General features: G+C 35.9%; 1 protein-coding gene across 4 annotated transcripts in view; it reads right to left on the reverse strand.

Moving 5' to 3' along the window:
* The window catches only part of Ints6 (integrator complex subunit 6), a 91793-nt gene that overhangs the window by 22884 nt on the left and 45816 nt on the right, over nucleotides 1-23093 (reverse strand). For 3 of the 4 annotated variants that reach the window (XR_002379664.2, XM_021181563.2, XM_021181562.2), the window contains exons 5-17: nucleotides 21754-21937; nucleotides 19803-19928; nucleotides 19202-19359; nucleotides 14893-15045; nucleotides 14320-14452; nucleotides 13034-13128; nucleotides 11350-11460; nucleotides 9742-9954; nucleotides 8233-8359; nucleotides 7426-7568; nucleotides 5694-5925; nucleotides 1606-1968; nucleotides 726-819 (exon numbers count right to left, since the gene is read on the reverse strand). Coding sequence is in view for 3 of the 4 variants with exons in the window: in XM_021181563.2 (XP_021037222.1) it covers nucleotides 726-819; nucleotides 1606-1968; nucleotides 5694-5925; nucleotides 7426-7568; nucleotides 8233-8359; nucleotides 9742-9954; nucleotides 11350-11460; nucleotides 13034-13128; nucleotides 14320-14452; nucleotides 14893-15045; nucleotides 19202-19359; nucleotides 19803-19928; nucleotides 21754-21937 (2132 nt within the window). In the remaining variant the exon portion in view is untranslated. The remainder of the gene's footprint in view (nucleotides 1-725; nucleotides 820-1605; nucleotides 1969-5693; nucleotides 5926-7425; nucleotides 7569-8232; nucleotides 8360-9741; nucleotides 9955-11349; nucleotides 11461-13033; nucleotides 13129-14319; nucleotides 14453-14892; nucleotides 15046-19201; nucleotides 19360-19802; nucleotides 19929-21753; nucleotides 21938-23093) is intronic. The other variant, XM_021181564.2, reaches the window with a different exon arrangement.

Raw genomic sequence — 23093 nt, forward strand, 5'->3', positions numbered from 1 at the left:
AGTAAGTAACAAATATAGGTAGACTAAAATCATATACAAAAATCATAAATATCATTCATGCTCTTTATTTCTGGACATTCTACTCCTACTACTTTCTTACAGAAAGGCAGGTGCAAGGAACACAACTAGATCCAAGATGCATTAGCATGTGGGCACATACCTATAATTCCAGCATTTGGAAGACTAAGGCAGAAGAAACCTAAGATGGAGGCTAGCTTGGCTATGTGGGAAGATGCTATCTCAAAAATGAACAAAACTAAAAATTCAAGGCATGCTTTGAACTGAACAAAAGACAAAATAGACTTTTCATTAAAAGTAGAATAACTTAAGTATTTCAACTTATATGAAAACACATAGCCTTATCTTCAGCATTCCAGGTAGACCATGCCCAAGCTGAAGTGGCACATAAATCCTTGAGAAATTATGGACGTTTTCCCTGGTAAATTATTATATTCTTCTAAAATTCTTGATTAATTTCTCCATTGCTTTTTTGATGATGTTGTACATCTTTAACTTCTTTCACCTTTCTACATTGATATTTTGAGTGATAAGAGATGTGTGCAACTTTTTTTCCACTTTTTCCTCTTTTAAGCTAATTCACATTTCAATTAATCAAATCCATGCACATACATTAAACCCAACTGCCTAACAAATGCAATTCAAATATCACATATGCAAACCAAAAACTATTTCATTATTGTTTAGAAACACACAAGTTTCTTTACCTGGATGCTTCCTTAATGACATTTTGTAAAAATATTAGCCTTGTTTGTAAACTGCCTTGCACATGCTTCAATAAAGTGAAGATTCTTTCATATTCTTAAAAAAAAGAGAGAGAAGGAAAAATCAATTAACTGACTTTATACTCAGACAAAAAATATTTTACATAAAACTATTACCACTCTTCAAAGCTTTTACAGACCACTGTTAACATGTATGTGCATGAAAGTATGTATCGCCAAAAATAAAACCTTCTAAGCACTTTGTATGTGTGTGTGTGCTCAAGGCCCTTCCACTTTCTTTTTACACCACCACAGCAGAGTCAGCTATGTTCTGAATGGATGCCAATTTTATACACAATTCTTGTACCAAGAGAGTTCTCTTGCATTCATGTGACGGCCTTACGACTTTGGTTTGGAGCCTAAGCACATGATGAAGGTCACTATCATAATTCATTCATAGTGACAGTCAGTAGAGAGGAACTTTGCAAACACACAAGACAGTGTTGAGAATTGAATTTGGGCTATACAGGTGCTCTTAGATACACTGTTAACCCAACACCAAGCCAAATCCACCCTATCTGTTTGGGTTAGCTGTTGTAAAATTTCAACTCCTAGTTAGAACAGTCAAGATTCTGTGCCCCTGTCACGGCAGGTACATGTACTATATCTCTAAAGACTTTCTGCTATCTACCACCCATACTGGGACACCTTGAGTACCAAGATTATTTAGTGTTTTCCAGCTGAATCTGAAATTAAACCTTAAAGAATTCAGATATTACTTCATGAGTAATCTAGAATAATATGTATGCTTTTACTGATTTGACTTGGTTTTGCCTAATTGAAGACAAAGAAATTAGTAAGTTTTGTCTCTAATTATACATACTTCTTCCTGGCTTTCTGATCTCTTTCATTATTTGTGCTTTTAGTTCAGTGTTGACCTCTTCATGGCTTCTACAATGCATCAATTTCTTTCCTTTGTTGAGTGAAGATGCTGGTATATTCTCTTCGGCACTTTGTTCTTTATTTCTTGGCTCCTCATGATTTTCTAAAAACCCACCAACAGTGAGGTCATTGTTTCCTAAATGTTCATGACCAAGGGCCTCTGTATGATTGGTTGATGGTTCCAAAAGATTAGGGGGAGATGTTAAAAATTCAGTATCCATAGCATTTGGTGTCATGTCTGATGAAAGTTGGTCAGCAACATGATTTTCAACCACATCATCTACTATTGAATCACTAGTGGCTTCTGAAATGAAACCAAAGAAACGGAACGAAAAGTGAGATCTGGTAACAAAGTACAGAATAAAAATGCTAAAGTAACACAATTACTACAAATCACTAAAATTTAAACTTAAGACATATTTAAAATAGAAACAATTTTAGCCTGTTTTCTACCTTATTTTAGCAAAGTAATTAAACCAGTTTTCAGTATATACACCACTAAAATTGCCATTTTTGGCTTAAGAGTCCCACCTACCTCATCTTAAGCCTACTTATCTTTATAAACCTGTTATTCTTTAAAGAGAAAAATAAACACTGAGTGGTGTTTATTGCTCAAGATTCTGCAAGGAACACCAAATAAGGTGTTACATTACATTTCAGAGCACACTGTTTTCTATCTATCCTTTCAGTTCCTAGCCATGCAAAGTAATCTGGTGTCCACTTCAGCTCATTAGACCAGCAGACCCAAAAGTTTACTAGCTTGCCAATAAATGTAAGATTCTTAGACATGACCCCTAAGTATGATTGTTCACCAGCCTCCAGGGCACCTGCTAAACCCTTCTGTTCTCTCTCTCAATGTGAAGACCTGGTTTCTACTCCTTCCATCTACCTCTCTCTTACTTTCTGAATTATACCCCATGGTTTGAAAACACTTCTTCACTGATTATTCTCCACAACTGTTTTCAGCCTTTGTCTAAGGTTAAGGCTGAAAATCATGGTAATTTCTGCTTTAATGAAAACCACACTCTCCTATTTAAAAAATAAAACAAGCCACTTCTCTCCTTCTCAAATGTGGAGTAGAAATTGCTTTCTCATGAGTGTAAAAGTGAGATAGTCACTGACTCTTTCACCTCTTAAAAATAATTTTAAAATCTCTTGCATTTAATTCTTTAAAGAAAAAAGCAGCCAGGCAGTGGTGGCACATGCCTTTAACTCCAGCACTTGGGAGGCAGAGGCAGGTAGATTTCTGAGTTCGAGGCCAGCCTGGTCTACAGAGTAAGTTCCAGGACAGCCAGGGCTACACAGAGAAACCCTATCTCAAAAAACCAAAAAAAGCTCTTAAGCTCTCACCTTTCTTACTCATCTCTAGCTCTCCTTTCCCTCCTCCCTTTCCCCCTCTCTCCATGTGGCCATGGCAGGCCTCTCTCTTTCTACCTTCTCTCTTTCTCTCTGCCTTTCTACAATAAAACTCTAAAACCATTAAAAAAAAAAAAAAAAAGGCAAAAAACTCCTGCACTTTTGAACAATTCTCTTCATACTGAGTTCAGTGCACATGCTCTGGCACCTCGTTCACTGTACATCCCTAACATTCTAGGAGGTTCTTACAAGGAATTAGCCTCGGGAGAGCCTCTGAAATGCTTCCTTTGTGGCCCAGTCCTGACTTGCATGATAACAAGCAGTTTAGCAAGGACCCCAAGCACTCCCCTTACATGATCCAAATTTATGAAGTTCTGTAGCACCAATGTCTACCAACTTTCACTCCAGCAACTCCTCCACTTTCTTCTTTATGAGGCTTAATCACATGCTAGGTCACTTTCAACAGTGTTCCAATGATCTAATTCTAACATCCCACACTATGGTATCTGTCAAGTAAACACCAGACTTAATGGCCGGTTTACACTGTCTATTAGCTGCAGCCATTTAATTGGACTGATGACAATAGCTGGAAAAATAGGAGCCAGATCTACCAGAGTGGTCCCAATTACCACCTAGGTGTGGATCTTCCACTTCTTAGCCAGCCTACTCCATGCCTCCTCCCTTTCCCAGATACTCCATATTCTTCATTCTCTTCCGAGTTCTAACTTTTCCAATCATCTTCTCTATCTCAGCAGTATACCTACTTTCTATTTATTGGAGAAGCAAAGTCCTGGGTGAGGACTCTTCTACTCCCTTATTTCTAATGAATTTGTACCCACACTCATTTTGTTCAACAGAAACAGCATTCTTTCATTAGCAAGCTGGGCCATTTCCTCTTGCCTTCTTGGTGGAGATAATTGCCTCTCTCATCTTTATTTTAACCTTTCTGTATACTAGGTCCATGGTGCCAGCATTTAAACATTCTCAAGCAAAACCACCATCTTTATCTTGATGGATTACTCACTAGCCTCTACCATCTTTATCTTGATGGATTACTCACTAGCCTCCACCATCTTTATCTTGATGGATTACTCACTAGCCTCCCTGCCCTTTACAGCTTAACTCAAAACTGGGTTTTCATATAAGTGTATTTTCATCCTTCTTTCTTTCTCAATTTTTTTTAAAAAAAAAGCTTTCTGCCCTTTACTTCACAAAAATGTATTGGTGATAGTAAGACAGACAAAGACCAAAAGATGTTTCTAACTTGCATGGTCTGTTTCTAAAGCTTTTCAAACCATCAACACATTATTAAGATAAACTCACACTTACTGCTTTTCCTAACTTGCGACTGTTTCTCAAGACACAGTCAGGTCAAATCATCTGCATTTACTAATTGGGCCCTATGGATGTACAACAGTTACAGTAGAACATCAACTACTCAGTCAGCATTCTCACCCTTCAGTTATTTTATACATTTTGTTTTTGAAGGTTTAATCTTATTTTATTCTGGATCCAAGTGAGTTCCATGCATCGTAACTGGCCCTTTGACTCTATAAAACCTTTCTGTATCTCTCTTTTCATTATATTTTTCAATAACCAAAACAACACAACAGATTCGTTTTGGGGTGTATGTACTAGAGTTCCCTATGATCTTAATTTTCTGATTGTACCCCACTTTTGTTATTTACCCTCTTTTTCTGTCTCTTTTATTCCCCATGCAATTACTAGATCTAGAGGCTTGATCACACTGATATTCAATACAGAACAGGGGAGAAGAGTCAAATATATTTAAGAGAAGAGTACTGTATAATTCTATCACATAGAACATAACATTGGATTTCTCTCCATATGTTTAAGATGTTATATAAGCCAATGAGGTCACTATGTATAATTAACAAAAACATTGACTTATTAAGTTTCCTATATCCCCATATATAAAATGATACCCCATACATAAAATGCTAACCAGGTTGCCACCTCTTTTGAAGCATTCAATGGTTTCTCACTGTCCTTGGAATAAAATACAGAATCTTTTATAAAAGGGTCGAAGGTCATCCCTGATTTGAACTTTGACTGTCTTTCCACTCTCTTCTTACTAAATATACCCAATACCAATGCCATAATAGAATTCTTTCAGGTCTTAATATCTTTCTCTCTATGTATTTCTATGCATACTCTCTTTAGACTCTTTAGCACAGGGAAAGCTTTAATTCCTACTCATCCATAGACATTCTTCATGTCAAATATTTCTAGAATACACTTTTTAACATTTAACACACTTGTAATTGATTAGATGATTTTCTTTCATTGCCTACTAAGAAGTCAGAAGTAACTACAGCTTTGCTCACATCTGGAGCACAGTATAATAAACATTTAATAGTTGGGTTTAGCTGTTAGATTTTACTGAACAGAAAAATATTTTAGCTGGTAGTGACAATATTCCTTCCACAACCATTTTTGAAATACTTGAAGATTTGCTAATGTCATTTTAGAACATGGCAAAGTATGAATTTATAAAATGTTCATCAAAAAGACATCCAAACTACTACATACAAATTCACAATAAATACTCACTGGACTCTGCTGAACAATCTTTTTGTTTCTATTATAAAAAATCTCTTCCCTTAGGAACCCCAAAATAGCAAGTAGTATTTGAAAGCCCCAAAGTGCTACCTTTATGCAGAGGAAGGGGTTTAATAAGACCTGGCTGTGCTTGCGTCATGGGTGCAGGTGGTCCTTTCCCTCCGATGTGACTGTTCACAGCAGGGCTCTGCCTTCGGCCTCTCAAGAGTGGAGAGGCACACCGGCGTCTTTTTGGGATCCCTTGCATGCTTGGCTCTCCAGGCCGCTTGTGTTTATTCTGAGGTCCAGCCACAAATTCATCTGCTTCATCTATCATCATACCCTATTAACAGATAGGAAATGTTGGGTTTATAAGTAAGTTTTACATTTTAATGGGCACCATATATTTTAATTGATGAATAACAACACATTTATGGTATGCAATTTTGACAGCTTGATCTATGCATACACAGGAGAAGGGTTAAACAAGGATGGGCAAGGAAGAATAGCAGATGCTTTGGGTGACCTGAGTTCAAAGCCTACCATTACAAGAAAGGTGAGAGAACCAGAAAACTGACTCCACAAAAATTTGCCCTCTGATTTTCCGAATGTGTGCCATGGCATAAGTGCGCATGCACACATATACACACAATACATTTTTTAAAAAAAAAAAAAAAGAAGATTTAACTATGGGCTTAGAAGCTAAGAGCACTTACTGCTCTTAATGCAGATTCTGTTTCCATCACCCACATGACAGTTTACAAACATTTATAAATGCAGTTGCAGGTGACCCACAACACTCCTCTAGCCACCAAAGCTCCTCATAGACTCACATACACATGTAAATTTTAAAAAACGAAAATCTTAAAAAAAAAAGAAGATCTAATGTAATTAACATGGCTAATACATACCAACTTTGATGGGGTAAGGATGTTGGAAATATGTTCTTTTTAGCAACTTGAAATATATAACACATTTTATTACTAACTAGGATAACAATGTTGTCAGGAGCTCATGAAAATTTATTCCTAAAGCTGGGACTTAGTAACCCTTTAATCCTTATCTTTCCCTTCTACATCCTTCTTATGCCCTCTGGTATCTACCTTCCTACTCTATACTAAAAAAGAAAATGGCATTTTCTTGAATGTCCATGTGGTTTGTCTATGTGTGTTAGAGGTGGAGGGGTACATTTTTTGTCAGTGTGGATATGGGCATGCCATACTGTACATGTGGAAATAAGAGGACAAGCTCAGGTACAAGTCTTCACCTTCTACCTTGTCTAAGACAAGGTCTCTTCTTCACCACTGTGCGTGCCAGTGCACATTAGCTTCTGGGAGTCAACTGTCTAACTCCCAACTTGCCAGAGGAGTACAGGAATTAAAAATGAGTGCTACTGTGTGTGGCTTTCTATATAGGCTCTGAGGATTTGAACTCAGTTTCTCATGCTTGCATGGCAAGCACTTAACCCACACCAAGCCATCTCCCAAGCCCCTCTACCCAACTTTTAAGTAGTACAACTAACCTCAATTCTTTTTTTGTTTGTTTTTTGTTTTTTTGTTTTGTTTTGTTTTTCCAGACAGGGTTTCTCTGTATAGCTCTGGCTGTCCTGGAACTCACTCTGTAGACCAGGCTGGCCTTGAACTCAGAAATCCACCCGTCTCTGCCTCCTAAGTGCTGGGATTAAAGGCGTGCGCCACCACCTCTTGGCTAACCTCAATTCTTTAATTGATAAATTAAATTCTTAATATTAATACTTTAATGAGATATTCCTCCCCCAAAATAACTTAAGCTAAACTGACCACAGCTATCAAACAAATTATATCATAGAACATTTAAGAGTTACCTTTTTATCCAGTTTAAAGGGATTGCCAAATGTATGCAACCTTCGAGGCTGATCAGGATCAAGTTCTCTCAATGGCGAAGGTACTTGCTTGAGGTATTCCTGGTAATTCCCCATTTGTGCTATAGGTACACTGTGCACTTGATCTTTTCAGAGAGAATATATCAAACAAAAGTTATCATCACTCATAATTACTCTAGCTATCCCATATATGAATACCAACCCCATTTTACTACATACTGGAAGTTAGTATAGAGCATGTATAAATGTAACAGCTTTTAATTCTTCAAAAGTAAATTTTAAAGTACTAATTTTATCTTCTAGGCAAAATAAAGTAGAATTTGTAGAAAATAGTAGAGTGAAACTAGCACATGAATAAACACATGTAGTGATGAGAAGGCTTTAGTCATAACAAGAGTTCCTGATGTGAATTACAACAGATGCCATAGAAACAAGGAAGTAGCAGAATATGCCATGAAATGGTCACCCAGAGTCAAACTATCAGATGCTAACACAGCCCAAGAAAATGACTGTAGGAGTCCAGGTGCCTGAAGAAGTGTGAATAAACTGGTAAAAGGAGTTGTGGTTAACAGTGACAGGAAGGAGAAGTGTAGAAAATAAGGGATGAATCACCCTTTTAAACATTTTTATTTTTAATTATGTGAATGTATATCTGAGTGTTTTACAACACTTACTTGAATTAACAATGAGAATAGTACACGTTTGTACAATGTATATTATCATCTCCTTACAAATTACAAAGAAAGGTTGTTTTAAAAACAGAAATAATATTTAAAATCATACTCTAACCTTCATCCTGGCCTTTAAGAAATTTGCGGGTGCTCTTTAAAAGGTTCGATCTCATTCTTGTTAAATGATCCAGAAGATTACGTCTTGGTATATCATAAGCATTTCTAAAGGTCTGAGGCTTCAAATCCTACACAAACATATTCAAGGATAAAATATTTCTAAAAAGAATTTAAAATCTCTTTAGCCTGAAGCATAGGCCCAAAAATGAAATATAAAATAACTAAGCTAACCAGGCAGCTTTGAAAGAGGCAAAAGAAAACAAAGACACATGATACAATATTAACTACAACATTTTAAGGCCAAAAGATAAGAGGTTTTATGGTAAGCTCAACAAAATAAACTAACCTTTAAGTTTTAAGATCTTTTAGTATGTTCTGAGTAAGGGAAGCAAATCAGTTAACAAAAGCCCTTCTTTAACTTCTAGAAGAGCTTGATCACCACTCTGCTCTCTGCATGTGGGCCTGAAGAGCAAGCATGTGAGTTTACAGTTGGCTGACATTGTCACACGTGCTTAGAGCACTTTCATGGTCTGGATGTCAATTATCTTGATTCCAGTCTTCTATCACAAGTTCTGTGCTTCTCTGACCTGTACCTTGCCTACTTTGGTTTTCTTTTCTTCTTTTTTAAAATATATATAGTATTGAGAGTGAAACCAGGGGTTCTCAGATGTTAGGCAATCATTCGACCATTCAACTAAATCTCAAGTTATACCAGTTCACTGAAAAGAGGATATTTAATTTTAAAAAGGTTCAATTTACCAACTTTTTGGGTTTGTGTTCTTTTTGGATTTGTGTTATACTTCATTAGCTTTAAACACTATGAAGATGTTTTCTTTTTTTCTTCTGTATGCTTAAGGTTTAATTCTTATGATTATGATTACATCAAATATGAGGTAATTATGTTGTATAGGGATATCCACTGTTGTAGCTACTTTTAAGAGGCTTTTTCCCATTTTGATTATCATGGCACCTCTGTTAAATGACTGTGTGTGAGAACCTGCCCTATTCCATTCTACCTCTCCTCTGTATTTAACCACATACAATCACTTTGCCATAACTACAGAAGTTTTTCAGTTCTAAATTACACATCTGCAATTGTCCAAACTTTATTCCTTTTCCAAAACTGGTTCAGCTATTCCAGACTCTTTGTATTTCCATATATCAGCTCGGCAATTCTATTGTCTACAGAAAGGTTGCTGAAAAAAAATAATTTTAATAATGAGTTATAAAGCATGCTAAGGTCTTAAATGTAAGTGAATTCTAATATCAGCTCTGTAACTTGAAGGAATCTTTAAGCCATTGTTTTCACTATCAATCAACTCATTCATTCACATACTATATACAATTTCTGTTTTAATTCAAAGGTTCGGTGGTAATATAATAAGTATCATTCTACAGCCATAAAGAAGTGGGCCCTTTGAAGCCTCAACAAACTGTTAGTTAATATAAACTGTAACTTGCTCTATGACAGACTACAACACAACTAAAGCAATGTTAAACTGGCTGTTACCTTATTTAGTAAAGCAACCTGGAACCCAGTGTACTCCTTCATATTAAGGTCTAGCAGCCTGTGGGGGACATCCTCCGAAATACCCTGCAGCACTTGAAAACCTTTCCTATGCGCCATTGACAGCCCATGTGACCGGCTTCGGACTTTAATTCCAGTTTCCTGTACTACTTTTTTGCCTACGGATCCGATGACTCTATCAGATTCAATTTTGGCCTAAAGTAAAAAGAAACAAAAACTGTCTCAATACAATCTACAAGTTTATAATTAGATGCTAGTGACCATACTCTTCCATAAATTATATATTGAATTTAAAATCAAGTAATCAGTTTACATTAGTTTTAGGTAAACCAAACATTCCTTAATAACAATAGTTTCTCAATTAAAATAATTACAACTCAAAACTTTTATAGCAGGACAAACATTCCTTCAAGTTATTTTATTAGTTAATACCTGTCACACATAAACATGAAGTATGTCTCATAAAAGAAAACATTCCCAATTCAGAAGCAACAGGAAATGAGACAACAGACCGCTTGAAGTCACGATTAGCACAGAACTACATACACACTTACAGATATGGCAAACCTGATGTACACTTTAGCCATATTTTGATTTCTTCTAAATTGCAGAGAAATGTCTAAAGTACTAGAAAACTTAAAAAGACATTCACAATTTGGATGGAAGTAAACTGCCAACTGCTTGATATTCACCGTATCTTAATAGAACTTATAGCCAGAATGATAAAAACTCCATGGTTTTATAAACAGTTCCAAAGAAGCGTCCAGGTTTGAAAGAAAATGCATACAGGTTTTAAAACACAAAGCAAAACAGAATGGCATTTCCCCCCTAAGGAAACAACAATAATCATATACTGGAAGCTAATCCATATGCATAAATGAGAAATTATACAATGAGGAATCAACAAGATCTTGTTTATAGTCTGTTAGATAGAACAGCAGCACACTTGTAATCGCAGTACTCAAGACTGAGGAAGGAGGTTTGCCAAATTCAAGTCTGATGCAAGTTAACTTGCCTCAAAATGAAAGGGTTAGCTAGTGATATTAACTCAGTGACAAACTGCCTACCACATGAGAAACCCTGGTTTGACCGGAGTACCTCAGTAATAAAGACAGTCATCAAGAACTAGATAGCAGGGGCCTAGCAAACACAGGAGTGGATGTTCACAGTCAGCTATTGGATGTATCACAGGGCTCCCAATGGAGAAGCTAGAGAAAGTACCCAAGGAGCTAAAGGGATCTGCAACCCTATAGTTGGAACAACATGATGAACTAACCAGTACCCCGGAGCTCTTGACTCTAGCTGCATATGTATCGAAAGATGGCCTAGTCGGCCATCACTGGAAAGAGAGGCCCATTGGACTTGCAAACTTTATATGCCCCAGTACAGGGGAATGCCAGGGCCAAAAGAATGGGAATGGGTGGGTAGGGAAGTGGGGGGCGGTATGGGGGACTTTTGGGATAGCATTGGAAATGTAATTGAGGAAAATATGTAATAAAAAAAAAAAAAGAACTAGATAGCTTTTAGACTATTAAAAATGTTAGCTAGCAGTCAAATCCTTAAATGTTCACTTCCAGTTGCTGACATTACCTGCTGACTCAATTTTTTGAGGTATGAAATGACACTGTAACTGAGTCCATACTCCATACTGTCTGCTATCAGATTAGGTGCACCCATCATTCTAACAGCTTTCTTCAGGGGCTATAGAAAAAGAAACAACATTCAATATCAAGTTGTTGAAAAATGTTCAAAAAAAAAAAAAAAAAGAAAGAAAGAAAGAAAAATGTTCTATATAGTAACTTTTAAAAGCTTTTTCACCCCAACTTACATTCTTTGCCTTAAAAGGAACACAAAACAACAATACAGTAGTATTATTTTTATTTTAGTAAAATGTTAAATCAGTGCCATGAAAAGCAACTCAAGGTAGTTAATATGAATTAGAAGAGTAATAATCCGGGGCATTAAGAATGAAGTCCAGAAATGCTCAATATCATGAGGAGGTACTCATTTGGAAGACAGAAGACATACTGTGGGGGCCAGTCTGAGTGTAACATTGGGTAAGGGCGCTGGACACACAATCTGAGCTGGTGACACAACTTGTCCTGAGTTACCTCTTACTTTTAGGAGGAGGAAAGGACATCTATCTTTACAAGTTGTTATGGAATTACAGGAGTTAATGCATGGAATGCAAGCCGGGCAGCGGTGGCGCACGCCTTTAATCCCAGCACTAGAAACCCTGTCTCGAAAAAAACAAAAACAAAAACAAACAAACAAACAAAAAACCCCAACAAACATAGAATGCATTTATAAAAAGCATTTGGCATATAGTAAGCATTCAATAGATTTTGATCCACACTATTATTATCATTAACTGAGCTTTTTATGTATCATCAGCTCTTATATAAATAAGATATTAAAAAAAAAAGTCTTAGAAGCTCGTGAAATTGCTCATGAAATTTACAAGGCTCAGAAACTCAGGGACCTTAGCCAACTGGGAAAGCTCAGACAAACTCATGGACCTTAAGACCCCCTGGTCCCCTCCCCAATAACATAGCAAAAAAGCTATGAATGAGAGTGCAGGGACAACACAAGAGAACAAGCAGAGTAAAAAGTTTAAAACACATATATAACAGTAAAAATCTTCAGGAGTAAGGGTGGACTAACTCAGAATCACTTTATACAATATATCTCCAACAGACACAAAGACAGAAAAAAACTCAATGGCATGGAAAGTGCATAAGCTCTGCTGAATCCCAGAATCACAACTCAGAGCTCACACTCAGGAAGCTCTGGCTAAGTCTTAGAGGTTGCTAAAGAGAATGGAGCCAACGAGCTCCTTCCTTCTTACTCTAACACGACTTTCAAAGAAACTATAACTTTTACAACCATAAAATCAAGCTATTAATCTTCTAATGATATAGGAAGCACTTATCAAGATTACTTCTAGACAAAGGTATAAAATTCTTGCATCAAAAGTAGAAACTAGAACTAGAAATGACCACTTACTTTCATTTCCTGACTTTATCTTTGAGGCAGAAAACAGGTCATTTTTACCTCACAGAGAGACCTTAAGTATTAAACACCATTAATACACACATCATGCTTATGACAGTACCTAGCCTTGGCGACACAATATTCATATATTCTCACAACTATTGTCCTACAGACCACTAAAATCTATAATTACACTCATGTTATCTGTACATTCAATTTTCATGTTATTCATAGAGATGATCAAAAGGTTCAAGATCTATTTTAACAATATTATCCTTACCCCAAGATAGTAGGGAGGCATTGTCTTCAAATAACTTTCAAATGACTGTCTCCATTTCAGAGTCGGTTTTGCTTTGTGCACTTTGAACAAGTCATCTAGAACAGTCAACAACAGAGTAGCATCACTCATTGTTCTACCTCTAGTTAAAGTTCCGCTTTCAAGTCTACTTTGTTACTTAACACCAGAAAACCTTAGCAAAATTAAGAGTAGTAAACTTAGCTCTAGCAGTTTTCATTTGTAACTCGATTTTAAAGGTAAAAGGTTGTCAATTATGGCCTAAAAAATACATGTTAATGAAGTAGAATCAGAAAATACACAAGGAAAAATCTTATGTCCTACTAGAAAAATCAAGTATGTACAACATACAATAGTTCTTATATTAACTACTAATATCTTCACTACAACTTTTTAATCTGATGGGTTGCAGAAGGAATGTTTCTCAGTACTGCTCAAAAATGACAACCAGCTTGACCCTAAAAACAGGCGCTGGGCTTTCTTATGTTTTAAATATTTTCCAGGATTGGGGACATAGCTCAGTTGAGAAAAGTGTTTGCCATTGTGAACATGAGGACCAGAGTTGAATTACTGGTAACAACAAAAAAATGTAGGTATAGTGATACATGCCTGTAATCCCAGAGCAGAAGAGGTAAACAGACCTCCAAGGCTTAAGGCCAGCTAGCAGAAAGCCCCAGATCCTAGTAAGAGATTTATGGTGTGGCCAGCTATGGCTAAGCAGGCAAAAAAAGGTATTTGTTGTCAAGCCTGACAACCTGAGCTTAAGTTCAATCTCCAGATTCCCACACAGTAGAAGGCAAGAACAACTCTCACAAGTGATGCTTTAACCACCAAACATGCACCATGGCACATATGAGCACATGATCACATAAACACATGCTCTCACATAAATTTAAACAACTGGACAACCACTGAGTGAATAGCTTCTTAAGAACAATGTCTAAGAATGAGCTGTTGCTTTTACATGTACATACTCACACAAAATTGTTTTTCAAATGAAGAGTTAGATAAATTCTTAGAACATGTATTCAGGTTTTTTATGAATAGAGCATCTTTTATGCATTAGACAGAAAGGCTACCCCAGAAAGTACCACTGAGTAAGAAAACTTACTTGTACAAAGTTAGAATATTTAATATTAAAATTTAAATATAGTAGTATCTCTGTTTGTAAAATATAAGGATTTTACAGTAGGTTTAACATTCTCAATTTTTAGAGATAAGATAGGTCTATTTCTTAGCTTTCCATAAAAGCGCATGCAAGAATGACTTACCTAAGAGAGGAAGGAGGACTGGGTAATTGTAAGGCATCACAAATAAGTTGACACAGGTCAGTGCTGTACTAGCTTTCAAGTAACCAAAGGGATGGCCAAGTTCATTATACTTTGCACTATTGCTCACATATACCTGTAGAAAAGGAAGGTTAAAACTCATTCAATAAACCTGCAATAAATGAAATGCAAAACACAGACTCAGTTTCGCTTGTGTGTATATGCACATGCATGTACATGCAGGTGTGTGTGGAAGCCAGAAGTTGACACTGAGTATCTTCCTCAATTGTTCTGTTTTGTTCTGTTGACACAGTCTCTTTCTGAACCTAGAGTTCACCATTTCAGCCAGACTATCTAGCCAATGAATCCCAAGGTCCTCCTATATCCTTCCCAACACAGAAATAGGCTATTGTAGCTGGCTTTTTACACAGGTGCTAGGCATCCAAAATTTGTATTATCAGGTTTGTGTGCTCTTACAGCAAACACATTATTGACTGACCCATCTCTCTAGTCCCCAGTTTAGCTCTGTCAGAAACATCGCCTAAATGTTTTCTTCACTACAGTTTTTCAGCTTACCTGCCAACATGTTTGAGGAGATTTCCTTTCTAGAATAAACTGAGTCAGTGGTGAAGGTTCCAACTCATATTTGTCAAAAGGCAATTTGTCAATAACCATTGGCTCACAGTCTGTACAGGAAAACTTCACTACAGGATGAGATGTACGAGGTGGCTAGAGGGGAAAATCTTATTACTATTTATACAAAATACCAGAACACATTTTATCAACACATTTTAAGTACCTTTCTCTTATCAAAGCTTAATGCCTCAGTCTTTTTAGTAAGTTTGGTTTCCTAGAAATACCATTAAGCTGAAAAAACAAACAAATGTTTATGGAATATTACCAAGAAAGAGAAACATCAAAATCCATAAAATGAAAATCTATCTAAAATCAAATGTATCATTAATTAGATGCAAATTTTAGAATAAAAAGCATTCAAATAATTTATAATTAAAAGGAATTTTTATTTTCATATCTAAGAAAGAAATGTACAAAAGCCCACTAAACCTCATTTGTGGCAATTACTTATAGTAATTTCCAAGCTAATCACAGTCCTTTATTAATTTCTGCACAGGCAATATTCAGACACTATTTACAAACTATGGATATAAAAATATAAATAATCAATGTATGCCTAATAAAAGACATAAACTGTATTTATAAGTTAGCTTTTTCTCCATTTCCCAATGGATTCCTATGGATGGTTATTCCACTGGTGTATTCCTAAGGTACCTAACACTTTATTTTGAAGATTCCTGTCCTAGAGCCATAAAAACACAACACTTTAAGGATCAAAACTATCATTTCTCTCATGTCTACAGCTGCCTACTGGACATAATCTGACTCTTATCCAGCCTTCACATACATTGTTATTTAATTTGTCTCCAATCCTCAAGTTCTCTTCTAAAGACCTCGCCATCTTAACTGTAAAAGACTTACATGAAATCACAGTGCAACTGGAAGGCACTTACTAGAATACATGATGGGACGCATGCTCAGTACTGGCTGTTGCCGCTTTCTTTCTGACAATATTAAATCAATCCCCAATTTCAGCAACTAATCTTTCTTAGCATTTTAACTCAGATCTTTGCTGTTTCTCAAGTTAAGACTACACACAATTGCTTTCTAACTAGTATTCCTACTAGTTACTCTACTCTAATAATCCTGTTGTCATTTCATGTAGTTCCCTACTTAAACGTATGCAGTTAAAATTGGGCCAATCACAAGGCAAGAAGGGTTCACACCTTTAATTTCAAATAAAAGCCTCACTGCTTTGGTCTCTAAGGCATTCCTCACTCATGTCCTAAAGACTCTATGTTCCAGCTATGCTACCCATGTGCAGTTGTACTAATATGTCATCATCTTTCCTGCCCCTGGGTCTTACTGACTACTTCATTATTTTCTCTTTTATAACTAAAAACTTTCAGAAAACGAGTGAGTTGCTAGGAACTAAAGTCTGGGAGACTTTTCTAGTACCCCTCCCCAATATATAGACTCAAAACATACACCAAGCAGTTAAGTCCTATTTCCTGACATTATCTGCACCCTGCCTTCCATTACAGTGAGCCAACTGTGCTCTGCAATATGTATGTCTGAGAATCTGGCAATAGACTGGTAATGTTCAAGATGGTAAGTATATTCTTACCTAGCTGCATTTTGTTTAAATATATTTGGAGTGTGGGGTATGTGTGTGGGTGTGTGTGTGTGTAGTATGTGTACGTGTAAAAATATTTTACCCAAATATTTTAACTTTAAATGAGGGTTTAAAATATTTTAATAGTTTGTTTACCATCTTCCAGGCCAGTCTTAAAATTTCCTTTTTTTCTTTTCTGGGAAGAAAATCTATATATTTAGGTAAAGAAAATTCTTAAATGTATTTCTACTTAAGTCTCCAAACAATTTTGGAAGACAAGAGCCATAATCAACAGGCTTACAGTTAATAGAAAAATTACTTTTTAACTTCAGGAGCTACTTATATGAAAATTAGAATTTGTAGAAATGTCATTCCTCTGGATAGACTTGAATTAACAAATTTTAAACAGTAAGATCCAGTACTATTTCTTATGATCATTCTCATCCATATTCTAGGAAAAACATTTTAGTATCTCTTAAATGAACCATATTACTAGCCCTGCAGGTAGCCTACCTGCCCTTCCAACTTACGTCCTTCTAATGTGCACTAAGTTACTTTCCTAAAGTGGAGATTCCTTAAAACTGACTTCAAATGCACTCTGAATGGGAAGAGGAACAACTCACATGGCCTAAGTTTTGCATTTAAAACTGCAAACAACCTGGTTTTTAACAGTAGTCTAGTTCCATTTACTTAACAGCAGTCTAGCTACATCTTCCATTCTCTAAATACACTTTATTCCTTTTTACTTCCATATTTTTTCTCACTTTCCATAAAATACCATAGATACTGTTGGTATCAATGTCAATACAATGGTATGAATAATCAACAAAGATACTCCATAAAAATATGGGAAGAACTTTAAAAAGGAAAAAAGAAATAAATACCACCAAAGAAATGAAAAGCTTGTTCATAAGCGCAAATCAAAAATTATATACATTTAATCAGAAAAAGAAAAAAGATTGAACAAGGTAATACAATGAAACTTTTAACTTTTCCTTTCATGTACTATACTATGTGCTACTATACTGTGGAGAAAGACCTTATTAGTAGCCATAGACTTGAAGTTCATCTCTCAAATTAAAACTTATCATGAAAATCAGACTTATTGTTTAAAAAAAAAGTAAAATTGGCTTATTTTAACATGAATAATAGTTACTTGCTCAAAATCTCTGAAATAGAACCTACCTTTTAAAATATTTATTTACTTATTTTAAGATTTACTTTTATATGTGAATACACTGTCGCTGTTTTCAGACACCAGAAGAAGGCATCGGATCTCATTACAGATGGTTGTGAGCCACCATGTGGTTGCTGGGAATGGAACTCAGGACCTTTGGAAGAGCATTTAGTGCTCTTAATCACTGAGCCATTTCTCCAGCCCCAAAAACCTACCTTCTAAGAGTAATATTAATAAGTGTCATGCCCTAGATGCTACAAAAACATTAATCAGAAAAAAATAGATTAAACAAGTCTGAATAGATATGATTTTGTTTAAATGTATTCTACTATAAAGAATACTGATAATGTACTATGATCACTCAACAACCATCAATATTCATAAAAGCAATTCATGTGGGTAAAATGAGAAAAATCCCCACAAGCTCAACTTCCAAGCTGCAATACTATTAACTAATAAAGTTGTTCTAAAGTTGTACAAGTGAACATGAATTTCTAAGACTACGGCCTGAAAGACTACAGGCCAACTTGTAGGCGGTTGGTTGGTCTGGTGCTGCTTGTTGCTCCAAGACAGGAGGAGCCTCCTGCATACCAGCTTTTGTCATGTAACCCTTGTGCCCCTGCCCCCAACTCCCCAAGGTATCCATGATTGGTTAATAAAGATGCCTACAGCCTGGGCTGGGCAGAAGGTCCCCAGGCTTGGGGGTCTCAGTTAGGAGCAAGGACAAGAGAGAAGAGGAGGAAGGAAGAAATTGCCATGGAGTAGGTGGATCATGAGCACATGGCCATGAGGGCCAGCCTGTTGGAGCAGGAGCAGCCCAACATAAACATGGAAAGTGTATCTCAGGGTTACAGACAGGGAAGTAGACAAAATAGCATAGAGGGCTGATATTTATTTCTTTAAGGCTTATTATAAATATAAGGATTTTGTGTCTTTTATTTGGGAACTAAATGACTTAAGGTGGAGTAGAAACCCTGAAATAATAGTTACTGAAATACAAATTATCACAAGTATTCTAGTCCTTCATTTAAATTTCAATTTGTACCCCAAAGACAAATATTCATGCTACATTACATTTAAAATTAAAATAAAGAAATCTTCCTACATTTACAATTCAGTATCCAAATGTAACAAAAAGGTAACCTAGTATTAAATTCCAAAGGAAACAAGATTTTATCTTTTTTTCTGTTGCTTCATAAGACCATATGTAGAAGCAAATAATGGCTTATTATGATAAGCACATTATATATTTATCTAATTTCTATAAAATAATGGCTTATTATAAGCATATTATGTATTTATCTAATTTCTGTAAATGAGCCACACCTTTAAATAACAATTGGACTTAACATCACTTCATGCTTCAAGCCAGCTTGTGCTATACAGTTCAACAAAGCCTGAGCTGCAGAGCAGGACCTTCTCTCAAAGTCAAGGAGCTCCATCAAAGAAAATCATCTAGATGGTTATCATCCTCTAAATGGTTATTAGTAACTAGTCATGGTTACTCCGGTACTTACTAGTGTTGGAGAATTCTGATCTGGCCAAAAAGACTCTGGAACAGGCCAATGGCCTATAGGAACCCCAGTTTTAGGATTTGGTCTGACATATATGAGCTTGTGACAGCTATGCCAAGGCTGAGATCCAAAAGGTCTTGATATATCTGGCTGCCCCTCTGCTGCAAAGAGGTTAAGACAAAAAAATACATTAGGGGAGCTAACAAAATTAAAACACATCCATTTTTACTCAACAATAAAAAAAGCCTAATGCTTGTAGATTATGGGCTTTCCTGTTTCTTTAGTGGGAAAGTATCATGACTGTTTTGTTAGACAGACTGCAGTTCACTACCTAGTAAAATTTTACTCAATTTGAATATTCCTATAACTTCCTCTTCTGTACTAATAGCAATTGTGTAACCATGACAACTGGCCTTGTTAATCTTTAAATTTTATTTTGAGCTAGGATCTCTATGTAGCCCTGCCTGTCTTGCTGGCCTCAAGTTAGAGATCTACCTCCCAAATGTTTGGACCAACACACACATAAACAACACACAATGGGGGTGGGATGGGGGTCGATAATTCATAAATCAAACTCAGAATATCTATAAGGACAATACAATACCTTCAGCAGGGGGAGGATCTGGTCCTGCCTTTTCAAAGTTTATTACCACCCCACTTTGTACTTTCTGCACCAAGGATTCCAGACACTGATTAAGCATTCTTGGAGAACATACAGAGTATGACCGGCCTGAGATAAAAAGAATGAACTGGTTAGTTGTAAAAAGTCAAACTCCCATAAGGACTACTATAGTTTTGTTTTGTTTTTTAATGACAATATTAATAGAAACTAAGTGGTTGGTATTTCCCAATTTTAAAGAAGAATAAACAAAAATTATTATTTCCAACCAACAATCTCATTGTAGGTGAGTATACAATTTTCTTCGTCTAAGTATAGGTAAGATAAATGGACCATAGAAACCCTGGGTTGAGCAAATCACAAAGGAAAAAATATCAAGTATCTATCTACCTTTATAAGACACTACTATCTCCAACTGTTTGCCAATCTTTAACAGACATACATGCACACATCTAGCAATAATTCCTCAAACTCTCAGACTTGCTTAACAAAATAAAAGATGGTAAGTACAAGTGCAGAGGAGATAATAATTATTCAACTGGTCTCCTGGCAGCTACCACAGATTTTTAATTATTTCCATTTATTTTAATATATAGATGGTAGAAATAAGGTTGAGAGTGAGTATATTTTGTTAAGTTTCTTCTGAGGTAGTGACACTTGAATCAGGAACCTGAAAAACAGAATTATCCACAAAAAGCTCTGGAAAGAGAAAGGGTCGGAGAGAAAAGGACATATGGATGCATGTGAAAGCACTGCTGTGAGCTTACATGTGGAAGACGGATAGATTTAGATAGAGACAGGCAGGGACCTAATATTGATTAAGTATCTTCCAGGCCTTAATAAGTATGGTTTATTTGTCAAATAAGGAAAGCCATTTTATAAGCCTTTAGATCAGGTTTCTGTTTCTTATGGATCAGCTTTTCAATGAGACAGTATTGTACAGTGGAAAAGGGAAGCACCAGGACCAGTTAGAACCATAATACTTAAGTGTGTCTCGTCTGTCAGATATGGAGATGGTAAGAGATGCTCTGATGCACAGAAGAACCAAGGGTGATTCCCACATGCATCATTTGTCCTGAACTGGAGAAAGGAGCTACAAGGCTCTGGTCAATAATACACACCAGAAGGTGCTTTGGGGATGAAAGCATAGTAAAAGCATCCAACATACATCCTACTCAAAACAAACAGGCATTTTATGAAAACTTGCTTACAGATTTTTCTAGATTAAATAAATTTAACTTTGTCCTAACTCAAAAAGTTTGTGACTCTTCACTGTTTCACCCAGGTTTTAGTGATGACCCTAGGTCTGTTATAGAGTGTGGTCTATCTAATGTATGCATGCATGTGTCTCTAAATAGCTGAGAATAAGCCAACCTCTTGACTTGAAAGTGTGCAATATTATACATACTTCCTTCTCCCAGCTAAAATGACCCACTGTACAGATTGTTATGCTTTGGTAGAAATTATCAAACATTACAGTAAGGGATGAGACTGGACCTAAACAATAATCATCAGAGGAACATTACATAGCTCAGTTTGTAAAGTATAGAAAAAATTGCTTTTTCTTTTCAGATAATTTTCAGATTAATGGTAATTTTTTCGTAAAATGATTAATTCATTTTTTCTAATTTCTGCAAAAATCTTTGACAATGTTATTTCATATTACCTCTGACTCTTCAGTATTAGGATTAAAGGTGTATGTCACCATGCCAGCAAAATCACTAATGATTTTTTGTAGACAGGAAAGTGCCTAACATTCATGAAATCCAACAGTATTTATCAAGACTGCATCCTAACATTAACACATGCAATTTTAAAACTACACGAATGTCAATGCTGTTTGACATAAACATAAACATGCAAATTATGAAATATTCATTTTAGCACGTTCAGATAAACTGTTTTAAGCCTGAGTTACTTTTAGCAAAAAACTTACCTCCTGTCACTTCACACATTGGTGTGATAGCAGAATCATCCAAAGGCACACCTGTCAACTGTTCTGATTCCACTGACATAGTGCCAGGCAACCGCAGTACTAAAGCAAATAGTCTCTGATCCCAACGAAAAGGTTCCTTGGTCAATTCACTTCCAGGCAACGGCGAATTAAGAGGTAAATGAAGCTGAAAGTAATGGGGAAAAATAAGTAAGTTTTTCACAAAGATTATTTTATTGTTGTATATGTATGGAGTGTTTGGTCTGTATGTATTGTCTGTATACCACATGTATACTGGTACCCATCAAAGCCTGGAAAGGAATCAGATCCTCTAGAACTGGAGTTACAGATGGGTGCTGGGAATCCGATCTCAGTTCTCTGGAAGAATGAACTTTAACCTATGAGCCATTTCTCTAGCCACACATACTACTTTTTAAAGCAACTTTAAAAACACAACAAAAACAAGTTTCACAAATAAAAGCCTCAAATATATCTAATAGCACATACTATTTTACTATAAAGATCTTAAGCTGAAAGATGAAATTTGAATTACTATAAATGGCTCAACAGTTACAAGCATAGACTACTTTGGGAGAAAACCCACACTTCATATCAGGGGGTACTTACAACAACTTCTAATTCTAGTCTCAGGGGATCCAACATCTCTGGCCTCTTTGGGCATATACTACTACACATACCACACTCCCATAAAAACAAAAATAAATCTTAAGGAGGCTAGAGAGATGGCTCAGAGTTTAAAAGCACTGATTGCTCTTTCAGAAGATCTAGATTTGATTCCCAGCAACCCTATGGAAATTCACAACTGTTTGCAACTCAAGTTTCACAGATTCTTCTGACTTTCAAGGTCACTAGGAGTCATGTACAAAGAACACAAAGTTACATTCAGGCAAAAGAGCTATACAAACAAAATTTAAAAAAAAAATTTAAAAGAACAAATCTTAAGAAAAACAAAAACCTTGACTGATAATTATCCCTAGTATAGTCTTAAAGTACAGTCTACTTGTATAAGTCTTTAAATAAGTACAATTTCACAAGAAGCACACTTCCTAGAATAGAAAATTTAAAAGTAAGGAATTGTTAAGTCAGTAAAGAAACTTGAGTTTTAAATCAAGGTAGAATTGACAAAAGAACCCAATTTAATTTCAGAAATCTTGGTGTGAGATTTCACACATAGCATATAGATAAGAAGTAAAGAAACAAATTTACTTTTAAATGACTCAAAGAGACTGAAGACGTTTTTTAATTGTTATTTTAGTGCTCTTAAGAAAGGCACAGAACAAAAAAAAAAAAAAAAAAAAAAAGGGGCTGGCGAGATGGCTCAG

This window comes from Mus caroli, chromosome 14 (genome assembly GCF_900094665.2).
Source record: "Mus caroli chromosome 14, CAROLI_EIJ_v1.1, whole genome shotgun sequence".
NCBI lineage: Eukaryota > Metazoa > Chordata > Mammalia > Rodentia > Muridae > Mus > Mus caroli.